Here is a 14,886-nt window from a genome sequence, read left to right as displayed (position 1 = left end):
ATTAGTGCCATTTAAGCAGGTCTTCTTATACTTTAGCTTAGTTCTATATAGCATTAGATATTTTAAAGACATTTTTCATTTCTGTGGGCTGCCAGATGTACTGCTGATACCTTCTGATCTTGGATAGTTTGACATTGATTTCCCTAGCACACGCCAGGGTTGAAATCTGGTCTGTAACTCATCCAAATGATCTATTCATAACAAAAAGTGCCTTCTGGCAGTTGCACCACAGCTGAATATTGTTAAACTGAATTCATAATTTCATTTGTTTCTGATTGCTCTATAATGTTTACATATCTTACATATTAGCATGGTCTATTATAAAGCACACAGGTTAAATCCTCCCAGACAGAACTTTTCCCCCTTCTTCTTCATTTCAGAAGGTGTTGAACTCTTTTTATTCCCCTTCAAATGAGCAGGAATCTTGGAACTGCTTAACACTCATCTCATCTGAAATGATGGGCTGAGCAAGCAGGAATGTGTGTGCTAGGGAGACATGGAAAGGTGGCATTTTCCTGCACAGAAGGTTTCTTCCCCATCCACAGATGGAACAGCTGTGAGGTGGAATTTCTTATCCGAGCATACTACTACTGTAAGTAAGCATCACCATAGATGAGGGCAATAGTCTCTGTGTGAATATGTGCAACTGAAATATTTATAGATGCTGCTTATGACTCAAAGCGTGAATAGGTTTAGATTCTCTCATTTCCCATCTTCATATTCCTGCTGCAATAATTGTTGTGCAGAGATCATTGTAATGTCTAGCAGAGGATATCCTCTCTGTGTTTCAGTTTCACTATATGTAAAAAAAAATAAATGTTCATATGGCTCACAATAGGAGCGTGTCACAGGATGAATTTAAGTTAAATAAAAGGCAGAAAATCCAAGGCTCCCATTGAATCCATATTTTAACTTTCAAAGGATGACATCTCTTATTTGCTTTAAAAATAAAAATCAATTGCCCATAAATGTAAAACAGATGTTGTTTTTCTATTAAAAAGATTAAGGATTTTCTTAAGCTCATTAAAGGAAAAAAAAAATAACAACACCACATTGATCCTCCTATATCATCATAAGAATGTCTGAAGGCAATAGAAAGCTATGAAAAGGACGTGGTATTTAGTGTAACAAAAATAGCTCTGAGTCTGGCAAATTGTGCTTATCTTCTGGGTTCGGCAGCAAACTTTGCACTATTTCTCCAACCTTACGCTTATGTCTGGTCATGTGTCTTAGTGGGATTGGTTGGTATGTATGCTCAAACAGAATTTGGACTTTTTCTTACGAAAATACAAATGCCAGCTGCTGCATGGCTTGAAAAACTTAAGCATCATCCAGATATTTCGAGGAGGAGAAATGGAAACCATTTGCTATTTCTTATGCATATATCTACAGAAGAATGTTCACCCTGTTGCTTCTCAAAGACTGCGTGTCTCTTTTGGGGAGTATGTTATTTCCCAATGTTCTCGCTTTTCCACATGCATCAAAACCCAAAGGCTGCAAAATGTGACTTCAGCTCTTTAAGTGGAAGGAGGAAACAGGAAATCTGATGATGCCATGTGCAGTATCAGTAAAGCCCAGCATGATAGCCAATGTTCTTTATTCCAGTTAAAAGTTCCCACAGTAGACAAAATGCTAACCTAGTACCACACTGGCTGTGTTCATCAGTGTGGCGATACGCAACTGCCTCGTTTGCTCTCTTTATGTGTTGAAAGTTTGCTGGAATGTGTACAAACGGTACTTCAGTTGTAAGATGATAGGAAAGTCTCAGTGTATTTTGAGAAGAGCCAGCACGGAAATATCCTGTCCTGGTAAATTCCTGTGGATGTCCAGAATACCAGGCCAGAAGTACTGACTCCAGGGAGAGTTTGGTCTTTTAATCAATCTAAAACTCTTAGTGTTATCAGACTTCTAGCATAATTTGGTAAACTGTGGACTAATGATAGAAGAAAGGTTGGGGTTTGGGTTTTCTTTTAAACTGTTGTTTAAACTACTTTAAACTATTTTCAAATATTGTCCTTACAGATGTTTAGAACTTCCCCTGATTTTGTGCATCTTTGTGCCTTTAATAGCCTTAGACTATTTGGTTTCTTCAGACTACACAGAAGTTGAATTTTAAGCTTGATGCCTCTGGTGTAGCTAGATTCTTCCTTCAGAAATCACGGTACAGAGTACTTCAAAGTTTGCTGCGTCAAAAATATTTTGAGATGAGACTTCAAAAACCCAGGCTGCCTTCTGCCCTAAACGTTCCTTTCCACCTGTAGAGACACGTGTTGTGTCCACAGCTGTGGGATGGGAGTGAGACGGGACCTTTGGGTTCCAGCACGCTTCCATCGCTAGTTCGGAGCAGAAACTAGCTGGGAGTTTTGACTTTCTGCTGTGTTCTCTGTAAGGTCAGTGATGTGGAATTGGTCTAAAAAGCAGGTTATTTTAGGAATTGCTTTCTGTTGCCCTTCATTTTGTTACTGAAATTGTAAAAGAAGGCTTGCCCCATAGAGGTGTTGAAAACTCAAAGCTGTATTAATTTGTAGTTTTAAGAGAAAACAAAACAAAACCAAATGTCTTTGCAATGTTTTTGACGTAGCTTCATCCACTTGGAGTCATAAATGCCTTTTTAAATTCAGTGCAGCTATTCTTGCTTTTTAATGGGTTTAGCCAGCCAAAATCTTACGCAGGCACACAGACACATGTGCACGCATACATCTTTAGCTAAAGTAAGTCAGTGCATTAGAACTGAGAGTGGAGAACTGAGCAAGATTCTCATATTCCTTAGATGCGTCCCTAAGAGAAATCAGGATTGCTTGACACTGGAGGGATGCATTTTGAAAAACTAGTTTTTCTTGGTTTGTTTTCCTACTTAACTTCATGACAAGAATCAGCTGTAATGTAAAGTTTATGGCTTGAGCAGAGTATTGTTTCTGCAGAAACCTCCCTGCTGGTGTATTTACTAAACATGTGTGCTGCACAAATGCCAGTAAACTGCATCTTGGAGCATATTCCCTAGTTGCTAGCAAAAACTGCCTTTAAAGTTTGGCCTGTTTAAATATAGGGAGAATGTGTACCAAGTTTAATAGGAACAGGCCTGAAATTTTAATTACTCCTCCTCAAAAGTATTTTGACATGAAGACCGGGCCTTATTGAAATCAATAGCAAACCTTACAAATCCTTCAATGGGCATAGAATTTTGCTAATGAAGAACAAGGTCTAAATACAAAACCCATCATCCCATTGACTAAGTAAGACCTCTCTTTTTTGTTGTTCCAGCATTGCAGACATACAGGCTTATTTTGTTAGAGAATTCTCTTGTTTCCCCCTCTTGGAGTGCTTCCCATCTTCTAGAGAACAACAGTTGCAGATTTAGCCATCCCATTAACAACAACTAGTGGGAAGTGCATACATGCATTATGTGATGGTGTAGGGCTGCACTGATGTTCTCTTTTCCCAGTGGAATCGTGGCTGCATATACCTCAATGTATATACCTCCGCTGCTCCTGGAAGAGAAAACATGAATCATGCTTCCAAGAGAAGCAGGTAGCCTGCCAGGGGATGGATGACCTGTGTTCTCCAGCCCCCACTGCAAGAATTATAGGTGTTCAACCAGTGCAGAATACATAACGAGTCTTAGTAGCAAGTACCAGGACTCACGTTCACCTGCCCCACTCCCTGTCATATGCTGTGCCTTGCTCGCTAGACTAGGTGCTGTACCTCCTTGGGCTTGCTCTCTGAGCCAGAAGGAAACTCTAGAAAGTCGATCTAGTCTATTGAAAGTGGAACAGTTTTATAAGAGGAAGGAAAATGCCCTCCACCCTTATAAACTACTAATTTGCATCTTCTGAAGCAGCGAAAGGAAGTGAAGCAGTGTCTCCCACATCCTGAGTGGTCTAACCACTGTAATATTGCACAGGAGCAGGATGTCACTGTGTATGTGGGTGGTATGTTTGTGTGCAAGTGGTAGAATACACTCCTGTTCAGTTTCTGGGAGATAATGCTTACATATCTGCCATCATGAAAGGCTTCACAGGTGCGAAGGAAGGAGTGGTTTCTGTAAAGCTAAGCCTAAGTAAGGGGCAGAATACAATGTTTACCCGGCCAAATATTTCCTGTTTGCTAATACAAGCAAATCCCCTTTCTCCCAGCCCAGGCTTGCAGCTCCCACCCAAGGCACCTAATTCCTGGCAGTGCTGAGAGAACACTGGAGCTTGGGGGATCCACTGCAAGCCTCGGGAGCTGACATCAAATCTCAGGGGATCTCACTGTCAGCAGGATTCCCTCTCGATTCTTAACTCTGAAAACACACAGGATGAGTGCTCTGTAAACGCTGGTTGCTGATTACATTAGCTTTTTCTGTTGACAGGCAAGCAGAGTGTTGTATCCGACTGTCCATTCTCAGTACAGTGTTTTTCTGGAGCAACAAGGCAGTTTCTATCTCCTTGCTTCTGTTCCTGAAATTTCTCACTTTCTGCGTAGCTAGACAGAGCTGCTCTATAAATGGGAGTGAGTGGAGCAGTTGTGCAATCAGTAGCTGCAGCTGTGGCATGTCACCTAAAAATGATGCAAATGGGGGACACATTTCTCCACATTCTCCTTAGAGTAAATCTGTACCTATCTATCTCCACTCATGTTGGTGATTCCAATGGAGGAGCAGGAATCGTTTTCACTGTTGGACTCCAATACCTGATAAACATTAATTGTGAAATAGCTACGTTGGCAAGTAGTTTGATTCATTAGAGCTGTCTCTTGCCTTTCCAGATCAGTGAAACACCCATTTTTGTGCCTGGTGTTTGGGGACCTTATTTCTCTGCAATGGTACCTGGATTGTGGTTGAATGAGGGAGGTCAAAGTGCTACAGGAAAACTGGTAAGTGTTTGGAGAGACAAACAGACTCCAAGATGGGAGGTCTGCCATAACTGCTGTCACTCAGGATACCTTCACTGTCGATTCAGGCAGAGCTCTGTCTGAAACACCTCTGTAAGATCATGGGAGATACCACACTGCTATAAACTATTAGTTGATGTCACTTACAATAGTAAGGGATGGGGGATTATATATGGGATGGGGGATTATATATGGGGCAGAGCACTAAGGGCATGTCTTCCTTTTATAATGATGGTGATAATTATTGTTATTATTTTACAGGCAAATAGGCATTCATTCTTTATCGGGAGGCCAAGATAGACTTGGATATAGAACAGTTGTGCTCATTGATGGGCATAAATGAAAGATATACTGTATGGACAGAATATTAATATATTAGCATGTTATCCTGTCTAGATAGATACTGTGTATATTGTCACCTCAATTCTTTCCGTGAGTGCAGAAAGTCTAACTATATTAGGTTAATTTAATTTATCAATAAAAATAAAAACCAGACTGGATTCTCTAAAAATAATTTCCTTATTTGAAGGGAAGCAGTCAGAACTCTAAACACTGATGTCCAATTTAAAAAAAGACTAGATATATAAAACAGTATTGAGGCTTAGAGTCCAAAAGTGTCAGCAAGACCTTAGTGGCTGCTTAACCCTGGAAGCTTCTAAAGCTCCCTGGGTGTCTCCCTGGTCAGTCTGTAGAAATACTGAGTGCCCTTTGGGGTGAGGTGCCAAGCTCCTCTGGAGAAACTACAGGAGGCGGGCCCAGTCCTGTGGAATCCTCTGTAAGCTCACCAAACATACAGGTGGGTTCAGTCTTTCACAAATTGCAGGTGTAATTGTGCTCTTACTCAGACCTAGCACCACCCATCTTTTTTAAAGCCTGGTGATCAGAGTACCTGTCCAGGAAGTAGTAGATTGGGGCATCACTGCATTTATACATTCCATATGGAACAGTCACTGAATGAGAAACAAATAATCCTGGATCAGGAAGCCCAGACACACCCTAAGTGCTGAGCCATGAATTGGTGTTTCCTCCTGTGCTCTCTCCTTGGCCACGTGAATCTGACATTCCTCTCTGTATAGTGTCACGGATTCATGGAAGAGTCATCCCTCTTCCTCTCCTGCCACCTCTGCTTCCCATCCCATTCCCAACCCATCCCTAGAGCGCTCTCGCAGCAGGTGGGATGTGTGTGCTTTAAATTTTGCAGGTCAAGATGGGGTTAGAACCAAACAGTCCCATTTTATACGTAGCTGCTACAACCAGAAGTAAAATTAAATTAACTGCTTGTAACCCCACCATTTTAAAAAGAAAATGGCAAATTTTGTGTGTTTCTTTGTAAGAATTCTTTTGAGAGAAGTCTCTATGTGCTTAATCCAAAGCATGTAAAGACACTTAACTAAGCTCTAGAAAGGTTACGGCAAGTCTCTAGAGAGGTTACGGCAAGTCAGTGTATTTTCTTGGCTGGCTCAGGGTGGTTCCACATTTAAAATGTACCATGAGAGTTAGGGCATTTCAGAAAGGTGATTTTAAAACCCCTTTCCATTCTAGTAGCAGAGAACAAGACATTCCTGAGTCATTAAAGAAATTGCTGGAAAAAATGTATGGTCTTGTTAGGGCCCATAGCAAAAGTCAGCTCTAAGTACTTGTAGGTATATTAGGGAAGCTGTCTTATTAAAACATTCTTAGAATATCTCATGTGGTTTTCTTGAGGTTGTATGTACAGAAAACACACAGGGAGCCATAGGAAGAAACAGTGTATGTGCACTGTTCGGAGGATAGGTTGCATTCGTTATCTTTGTAATTCTAAATCTGTAGTCTTTTTAAGATCCTGCTTTCTCATACTTCAAGCTTTCTAAAATTAAAAAAAAATTGACATGTTTTGGGATTCTTTTCATTGCTTGATCTATGCCCAAAGGTGAATTCTTTTCATGAAATTTGAACAGTCTGTTGAACTTCTTGAAAGTGAAACTGATACACTTCCCTTTAAAAATCTCTAATTAATTATTTATTGATACAGCTGCGAAAAAAGTCTGTTGGATTTTGAAAACTGGTTCAGACAGGGTCCAATTAAGAACTCTGCTTGTTTTGAAAAAGCTTGTTTGTTTCTGTATTAGATGGGCTTTTACACTGGATTTTCAAAATTTATAGGAAGAAAGATATTGCACAACAGAGACAAAGGATGGCATGACATCATTACAAACTGTAAAATAAAAAATAGCAGAACAGGGTTTCTAGTTGCAACTCTCATGTGGCCATGTCTTGAATTAAGGGCATTTAAATATCTAACTTTATAATTTCTGTAACATTTTTGTGTAAAGTGTTTTCTTAACACATGCATATGTGATACTTATTTATAGATTTCCTTCTGAATTTATGAGCTGCTCCTATGTTCTAAAGAGATTACGCAAGATTGCAAAATTCAGGCCTGAGCTTGGTTTCTAATGCATGCACGTTTGAGCTTTTGTCTTTGATGCAAATCTCAGAAAGAACAGGCATGCATTATTTTTATTGCTATGATCAGAGGTGGATGCTTTGTTATATGTTTTGCTACACTGGTTAAGGACTAGACTCATTCTGTTAAAAAATAAACACCCAGTGTGGTTTGCTGCCAATAGGTATTACCAAATATATTCAGTGCCCTTGAGTAGTTCTAGTTTTGCCTCCTTAGCTTTTACCGTCACCTTTGATGGGATATTATCAAGAGATCACAAAACCTGATGAATTATTGCTTTAAAAGCCCACGTTACTCTATCTGATCCTTTGTTTTGTGAATAATGGTAACCGGTCTGGAGTGAAAGGACAAGCTGATTTATAAATTTAGTATAAGACAGAGCCTATATTGATCTCTTTTTATAGCAATAATTGCTTTTCAGGTTATACATTTTGTTTCCTGCAATGAACATATGGAGCATCTATCAGGATGACAACACACCTGGTGTTTTATTGTAACAGTGTGGTGTAGAAGGGTTTGGGCCAAGAAGATGTTCCTGGTAGAATTCCGGTGAGGGTATGCATGCAAGAGAGTGGGAGAGACTAGAGGACATGCTCTCAGGTAGTGCTGGACAGGAAAAAAGTCATCCTTTCAGCTTGCTCTTCTGACTGAGGGTTGCATGCTTAGTATTTTGCCTATTTTTGGTGCAATGGTGGTTGTTTTCTGTTACTGTTTTTAAGCCAAATCCTGAATCCAGTAATGTCAGTGGGAGTTTTGCCATTGGCTTCACTAGCCCTAGGACTTAACACCTCATGAGTAATTTAGAAGCTCTCTTGTCTTTTGAAAGTTATGACACTGCATTACCCTTTTCCAGGACTGATTTTTTAAGATGTAATAGTCCCAAAAATGTTACTTTCCTCTTTTTCAGATAGATCATGTGATCCGAGACCATGTCGCCTTCCCAGAATTACAGTCAAAAGCTGCAGCCAGGTCACTGTTCTTATTCCTTTATCGCATACCTGCCTTACAAATTGATGATACGCTGTATTCCCAGCAGTGCGCTGCTGTATCCTCATTCTGAAACAGGGGAATTAACAGTCTGATAGTGGGTTGGAAGTATTTACAAAGGCTTGCCAGGAGATTGATCAAAGATGAAAGCTTTAAACTCCCCTCACATACCGTCAGCGTATCCAAGTGGTGATATTAACTTTCTGCTTTTCAAGTTCTTTTATATCCTGCCCAGTGTATTTCTTGATACTGTAGCGTCAGCCCTGTTCAGCAGACCTTTATGCCTTGGGCTAATGATGTGTCTTAATTTGTAGATGACACTATTAAGCTCCAAGGATGAGATATAGCTTAATTAGGAATATATTATTCAATATTATTGGAACAGACATCTAAAGGAAGGTATAGCCACTGTATAAAAACCTTCTGCATGGCAGCACAAATAGAGCAGAGAAACCCAGGATGAATTTTCAGACAAAACTCAAGATGTAGGAGTGAATTGGATGTAACTCCAAGATTCCTTGAGCAGGAGGCCGTGTGCGATGTGGAATTTTAGTTTGGTCTGCTTTAGAAGTGGATGAAGACAGTCCAGACACTTCTGCCAGATCTGGACTTTCTCAAGCTATTCTGGCTTAGATTCCTTTTAAAATGTTCATGTCACTCCCAGAGAGATCTTAGCTTGAACAATTAGGCACACTGGATGAAAATTTGATTCTCTTTTTAAATTTCTTTTTCCTCTTTAGATTAAAGAAAAGAAACCAGGAAACTTGGCATTTTATCTTCAGTTTATCACTCTGGTCTAAAAGGCGAGGTTTTGTCCTGATAGATGTATTAAGCACATGCAGTTATATAGTTATTTTCAGTCCTCCCTGGGGGGGATAAGGCTACCTGGTTTCTCTGGATGACCCTGCCATGCTTTGTAGTGCTCAATGCCTTACTTGTTTGTAAGAACTTGACCACGATTCCCAGAAAAGTATTGGACTCCATTCAGTATGAAATAGATTCATGCTTCCTAGAATTCTCTTTGTTGTTCTTTATAAAAGGAAATCAGGAAATAAATGCATCTGTGTATGTTTGAAATAAGGATTGATCCGGGGGTTTTCTCAAAATTTTGGCTTCCAGGTCATTTTCCCAGTACCTCAATATGAAGTGCAAGTATAAAACAATTAGTTTAGTCTATAATGCCAGGATAAACCGGTTTTTGTGTGTTGGAAAAATGAGTATAGAGTAGCCTGCTTGTCTCTACGAGGTCTGATACTGAACTGACTGACCACAACTAATTTCATGGTGCTAAAAGCTTGGATTGTGATATGAACAGGACACTAAAGACAGAGTATCGGGAATAGAACTCCATGTTATCCAAATGTAGGGTGTCCCAACTTTGGATCTGAGTCTCCTGCAGTTAGTAAAACTGTGGAGGATAGCATTGATAAAAAAGGGTTAAGTTATTTTATAAAAAGGATGGTATTTTGTAAAGTTAATTTGCTCAATGGTATTTTTATAATGCTTTCCAGATACTACTCTCCTAATTAAATGTTTGGATAGCTATAAATTTAGTAAACAAGTCTCTTATTAATTCCCTCTATCCTCTTTCTCCCTGTCCTTCTCAAATATCTGTTAAATTTAAATAATTTAATCTGAACAAACAAAAATCAGAAATTTTGCATTTCAAACTGAATTTTTCTCCTTATTTCTTCATTTCTTTCTACATGTGGAACACAAGTTTCAGCCTTATTCATAGGGGCTAGTAGCAGTAGCTATACAGGAGTGAGGCATTTTTTTAGTGAACAGTGTTGGCCCAAACTTTGGATTATATGTTTACTTATTTTAAGTCATATACTTAGTAAGAACATAGCGTCTTGTCTTGGGGGATTGTTGGTGGTGATGATGACAAAGTATTTGCCTGGAAATCTCAGCAGAATATGTCAGAGAATCTGGTTTATAATGTTCAGTATATTCTCTGTGTCAGTGTAGGAATTTCTATCTGTTCAGCCATTGCGAATGGTCGTCAAAAGAAAACAAAACGAGAATTCCATCCTTAGGTGTGCAGTTGCATATTGCCTTTGCTTCCCATGCGAGGTGCAACACTGTGAAGAATTAAACTGGTTCTGCAGTGCCAAAAAGCGCATGCGTGTCTGAATGATTGAAAACAACATCTGAGGTCACAAATCCGTGCCTCTTACTTGCTGCTGCCTGTCACCTACTTCTACCTTCCTAAACCTGTCTTTCCTTTCTCCCAGGCTCCTAACGCTGCTAATCAGCAGGTTCAGCAATGGCACTGCCTGCTGAGCAGCTGCTCTCAGAAGCCTCACTGTGCAGATTTCTGTTCCCATCCCTATACCAGGAGCAGGAGTTTGCAAGCTGCGTTTATCACTGTTTCAGTAATTTGTGGTAACTTGTTAGGGCACAAGTGGCTTAGACAGACTTGCCAGAAACCAGCCCCTACTGACCACTTGAGCTGAAGACCAGTTTTGTGCAACCCTCCCAGTACTATTCCTACGTTCTCTTTTCCCTTTTACTGGAAGCGAGGAGGGTTGAATTACATGAGGATTGTCTGGACAGCTGTAAATTTAGCATTTGGTTTAACTAATTGGCATACTCCGTGAGCAACAAAACTTGTTTTTTTTCATGCAGTTCAGTGAGTGGCAGGAATTGCTTTGTAGATAGCACATTTGGTCTTCGGTCTATATATTGTGTAGGTCTGACCTCTAGCCATCACTGATACGGTAAAATCCAGTATAGGTAGGCTAGAGTAGGAAATTAAAAAAAAGAAATAATATGATAATTTATGCTTTGAAGTTTAATACTTCTGTTTCCTAGAATCACAGTTCCTAACTGACAGCAAATATTATATGCCCTTTGGTCCTTCCTGTTTTAGGACAGAATTTCCTTTCCTTCACTTCTCAATGCTATTTCCTCATCTAAAGAGATGGCTCCTGATTTAAAAAAAAAAAAAAAAAAAAAAAAAAAAAAAAAAAGTGGTGAAGTCACACACACATTATCTATCAGCAATTCTGGGATCTTCCAAGCAGAATAAAATAATCACATTTGGCAATCTTTTAGAGACTTTTTTTTTTTTTTAGATTTAGAAATCTAAACTTTCTAGATTTTTTTTTTCCTGAAAGATATCTAGGATTTCTGAACAGATTAAATACCAACCTCTTGTTGCTTTCTGAAGTTATGTCCCTAATATGAACATAACCCTGGGCAAACTTGCACTGATTTCTTATTCTCCACTTTCAACATAGTTCCTTTTTAATAGCAGTAGCTTGTGCTCAACTCTGCAAGTCCCATCCAGCTGCTACTGATACCTTCTCACAGGACTGGAAAGAAAAAACTCCAGAGAGCTGACGGTGTAATACTATGTGTAACACAAACATGGTAGAAACTAGAACTGGCAGGTGTTGGAAGGATTTTGCCAGTCACTCAGTCCAAATATACTGCCTTGAACCCATATCTATATGGAGGAAAAAAAAAACCTAAAAGGTGTGAAAAAAAAAGTGTAATTCCACAGTTATGTGGGCTTTAAGCATATTTGGCTGAACTTCAGCCTCCTTTGTCCAGTCCTTATATTCTGTCAGAGCTGCAGGAATGGCTAATCCTTGTGAGACGAATCAAGCAGGATGGAGATCAGATAGAAGCTGGGATGTCTGGTAGGTCTGTGGTTGAGTGAAGCTTTCCTTTCTTTTCCTTCCTAAGAGTCAAGCCATGATTTAGACTGGTAATAAAATGACTTTGTCCTTAGCATGTACTTCTCATAGTGCAGTCTTTAGGGATATAGAAAACAGGGCCACTTTTACAACAAGGGGGAAAAAATGATTGTGACCTCAAAATTATCATAATTCAGGTCCAGGAAGACACATAAAGTACATTTTAAAGTACGTGAATAATGATGTGAATTAGTTATTTTAATGTCTTCCAAGTGTACTTCATTTTGAATGATATCCTCTGATAGCGTACACATGGTAAGGTATAATTGGAAAAACATGCAGCTGAATGGTTGAATGCAGAGTATAAATATACAGCTGCTAGCAGGTCAGAAGTCAAACTAGTAAAGCATATGCCAAATTCCCTTAGGGATCTCATTAGTGTGTGATTGAATATACATGTAGAGGCTAAATGAATATCACTGTTTGGGTCTACAGTGGATGAGACAATGACTAATCAATTGTAATTAGGGTTAGATGCTATTATTGACCCACATGTCTAGAATTAAATGTCCCACTTGGAAATTTCTGAGGAGCTGAAAAATATATATGAATCTGTTTATGATAGTATGAGTGTTGGAAAAAATATTCTGAGCATAATTGCAACATTTTTTAAATGGAATGTCACTAGAGTCATTGCAAGCCAAAGCACTGAAGAATTCACCATCAGTCCTAAGATTACTCTTGGTCCAGGAAAAAGTCTGTGGGATGTTGTGGAGTTGGGTGTAGTATCTGATCTTAGATACAATCATATTTAGGCCCATGTTCGGCTCCTCCCTAAAATAGCAGCCACTTGCTTTCTCTCCTCCACCCTTAGTGCTGCATTTTAATCATAACACATACTGAAATAATTATGGTTTAAAAAAGGAAAGCTCTAAGTCCAGTGCTATTGATTAATCAAACAAATCTCTAAACATTCATAAAGGAATTTGATTTTCATTTCTGTTTGGAATCTTCCTTATTCCTCTCTCTTAGCTTTCCTTTCTCCAGCTTTCTCTTTCACAGTGTCAGCACCTTTCTGTCAGCATCACCAGCCCCCAAAATATCAAACAGTTCTGGCTCATCTAGGGACCCGGAGGAGTCAATGTCCAGACTCAGGATCACAAGGTGCTGTTATGGCCCCTCGTCCTGTGAAACTGAGGAATTCAGCTGGCCTGTTGGATGGACAGACATCCCCTCTGCCCCCACTCTGCAGTGCCACGGGCTTGGCAAGCACTCAGTTTTGCCTTTCTCCCCCTTTGTTTTAGATTTGGGATTTGCCGTTCTTTGATGGGTTTTCTGCATTAGATGGTAGTACAACTGTTTTATGTTTGATGAATAACCTCCCCCCCCTCTTTTTCCAACTTGTTTTTCTTCTAGTGCTCACAGTATATATACATACTTGAACAGTCACCTGGATCTGATTAAGAAATCTTTGCCTGTGGGTTTCCTCACTGTTGATTTACATGTTTGGCCAGATTTCCATGGTAACAGATCTCCCTTAACAGATCTGACACTAAAGGGCATGGTAAGAAACAGCCTGTCTTTGCAAAAAGGTCAATACAGGGTAAAAAAAAAAAAAAAAAAAAAAAAATCTTGGAAAATCTTTTTTGAATTTTGAGCGTACTCCTCCTTAGCTATTTAAACTATCCCATAGGATTTGGGTTTCTTGCTGCATTTCAAAGTGTGCTAATGTTTCGGTAGAAAACTAGATATCATAATAGTTCAGATATCACTACAGCCACATTTATTTTGTAAAAATACGAGGAGTGTTGTGTGTCTCCCAGTATCTTACCTAGGAGTCACATTTCGTGATTAGCAGTGCTTGCTGTTGTTAACTCACCTGCCTACCAAATTTTGCCTATCTGCTGCAAAGAATTTCAACGCAAATTTGAGTATGCCTATCTGGGAAAGGAATGAAATATTCTGAGGAGAGATTGCTTCATTTAAACAGACAAATGATCAATAAATGTGCTGTATTAGAGTTGTCGGGTAGTAAATTTCAACAGAAACTGAAAAGCTCCTCTGCTTTTTGTTAAAAATGGGCATAGATGCCCTCATGATTGGAAATGTGCAACCATGGTACTTCATACATCTTTGTTCAAAGGTAAACCTGATCTGATTCTGGCTTGTGGTTTTAAAATGGCTACTTTGGGGAACTTAAAGGGAATGAAATATTGCGCTGTGTACAAAGAAATTTTCAGAGCATTGCAGTCCAGAACCAGAAAGAGCAGCATTTGAAAACTCACCAAAGAACCTCCGCTGGGGAGATTTTCACCCAGCTCTAAATGTCTGGCTGTTTCTTTTCAATGAACTTCATGTGGTAGATTGGCTAGGTAGGTCGCAAGCCAGGATGTTATTGTGCAGAACTTTAACACAAGGATGTCATGAGGGTATAATCTGATGATATCAAAATACCTGGTGGTTAATATAAAAATGTACATCAAAATGGCATATTGTCCTTGCAGTGAGCATCTCAAGCTACTCACCAGCACCAAAATCTGCTGTATTGAAGGCTGAGATAGGAGAGAGTAGGTGTAAGTACTCCAACACATTTTAAACTACAAACGAGGGAGACACTAAAAAAAAAAAGACATATATTTTTTTGGTCATAATAATACCTGCATTATTTTTTGAAAGAATTACAAGCTGCAGCAAAATCAAAATTTTCTTTATGTGATGGCTGTATGCAAATACTGATAATAGCAACATATTTTTTCTGCCACAATTATGACTGCATTCAGGTCTTGCCTGTGCTGACATTATTCTAGAGTAACTACAGTGCAGTATTGATTTATGACAGAGTAAAGGAGGTTAAGATATAGTCTTTAATTATTGATTGTGTTTCAGTGTTAGGGTGCTTAGAAGGGAGGGGGAGGAATGCTTTTAAAAAGTTAT

General features: G+C 39.2%; 1 protein-coding gene across 5 annotated transcripts in view; it reads left to right on the top strand.

The window, feature by feature from the left end:
- Nucleotides 1-14,886, top strand: part of FGGY (FGGY carbohydrate kinase domain containing) — a 144,841-nt gene that overhangs the window by 93,490 nt on the left and 36,465 nt on the right. For 4 of the 5 annotated variants that reach the window (XM_074906106.1, XM_074906105.1, XM_074906108.1 and 1 more), the window contains 3 exons: nt 4,747-4,854; nt 8,226-8,287; nt 13,369-13,516. In XM_074906106.1, the coding sequence (XP_074762207.1) occupies nt 4,747-4,854; nt 8,226-8,287; nt 13,369-13,516 (318 nt within the window). The remainder of the gene's footprint in view (nt 1-4,746; nt 4,855-8,225; nt 8,288-13,368; nt 13,517-14,886) is intronic. The other variant, XM_074906107.1, reaches the window with a different exon arrangement.

The sequence above is a fragment of the Athene noctua genome, chromosome 5 (genome assembly GCF_965140245.1).
Source record: "Athene noctua chromosome 5, bAthNoc1.hap1.1, whole genome shotgun sequence".
NCBI classification, from domain to species: domain Eukaryota; kingdom Metazoa; phylum Chordata; class Aves; order Strigiformes; family Strigidae; genus Athene; species Athene noctua.
The sequence above is the reverse complement of the archived record's forward strand: the minus strand, read 5'-3'. Positions and strand labels throughout refer to the sequence as shown.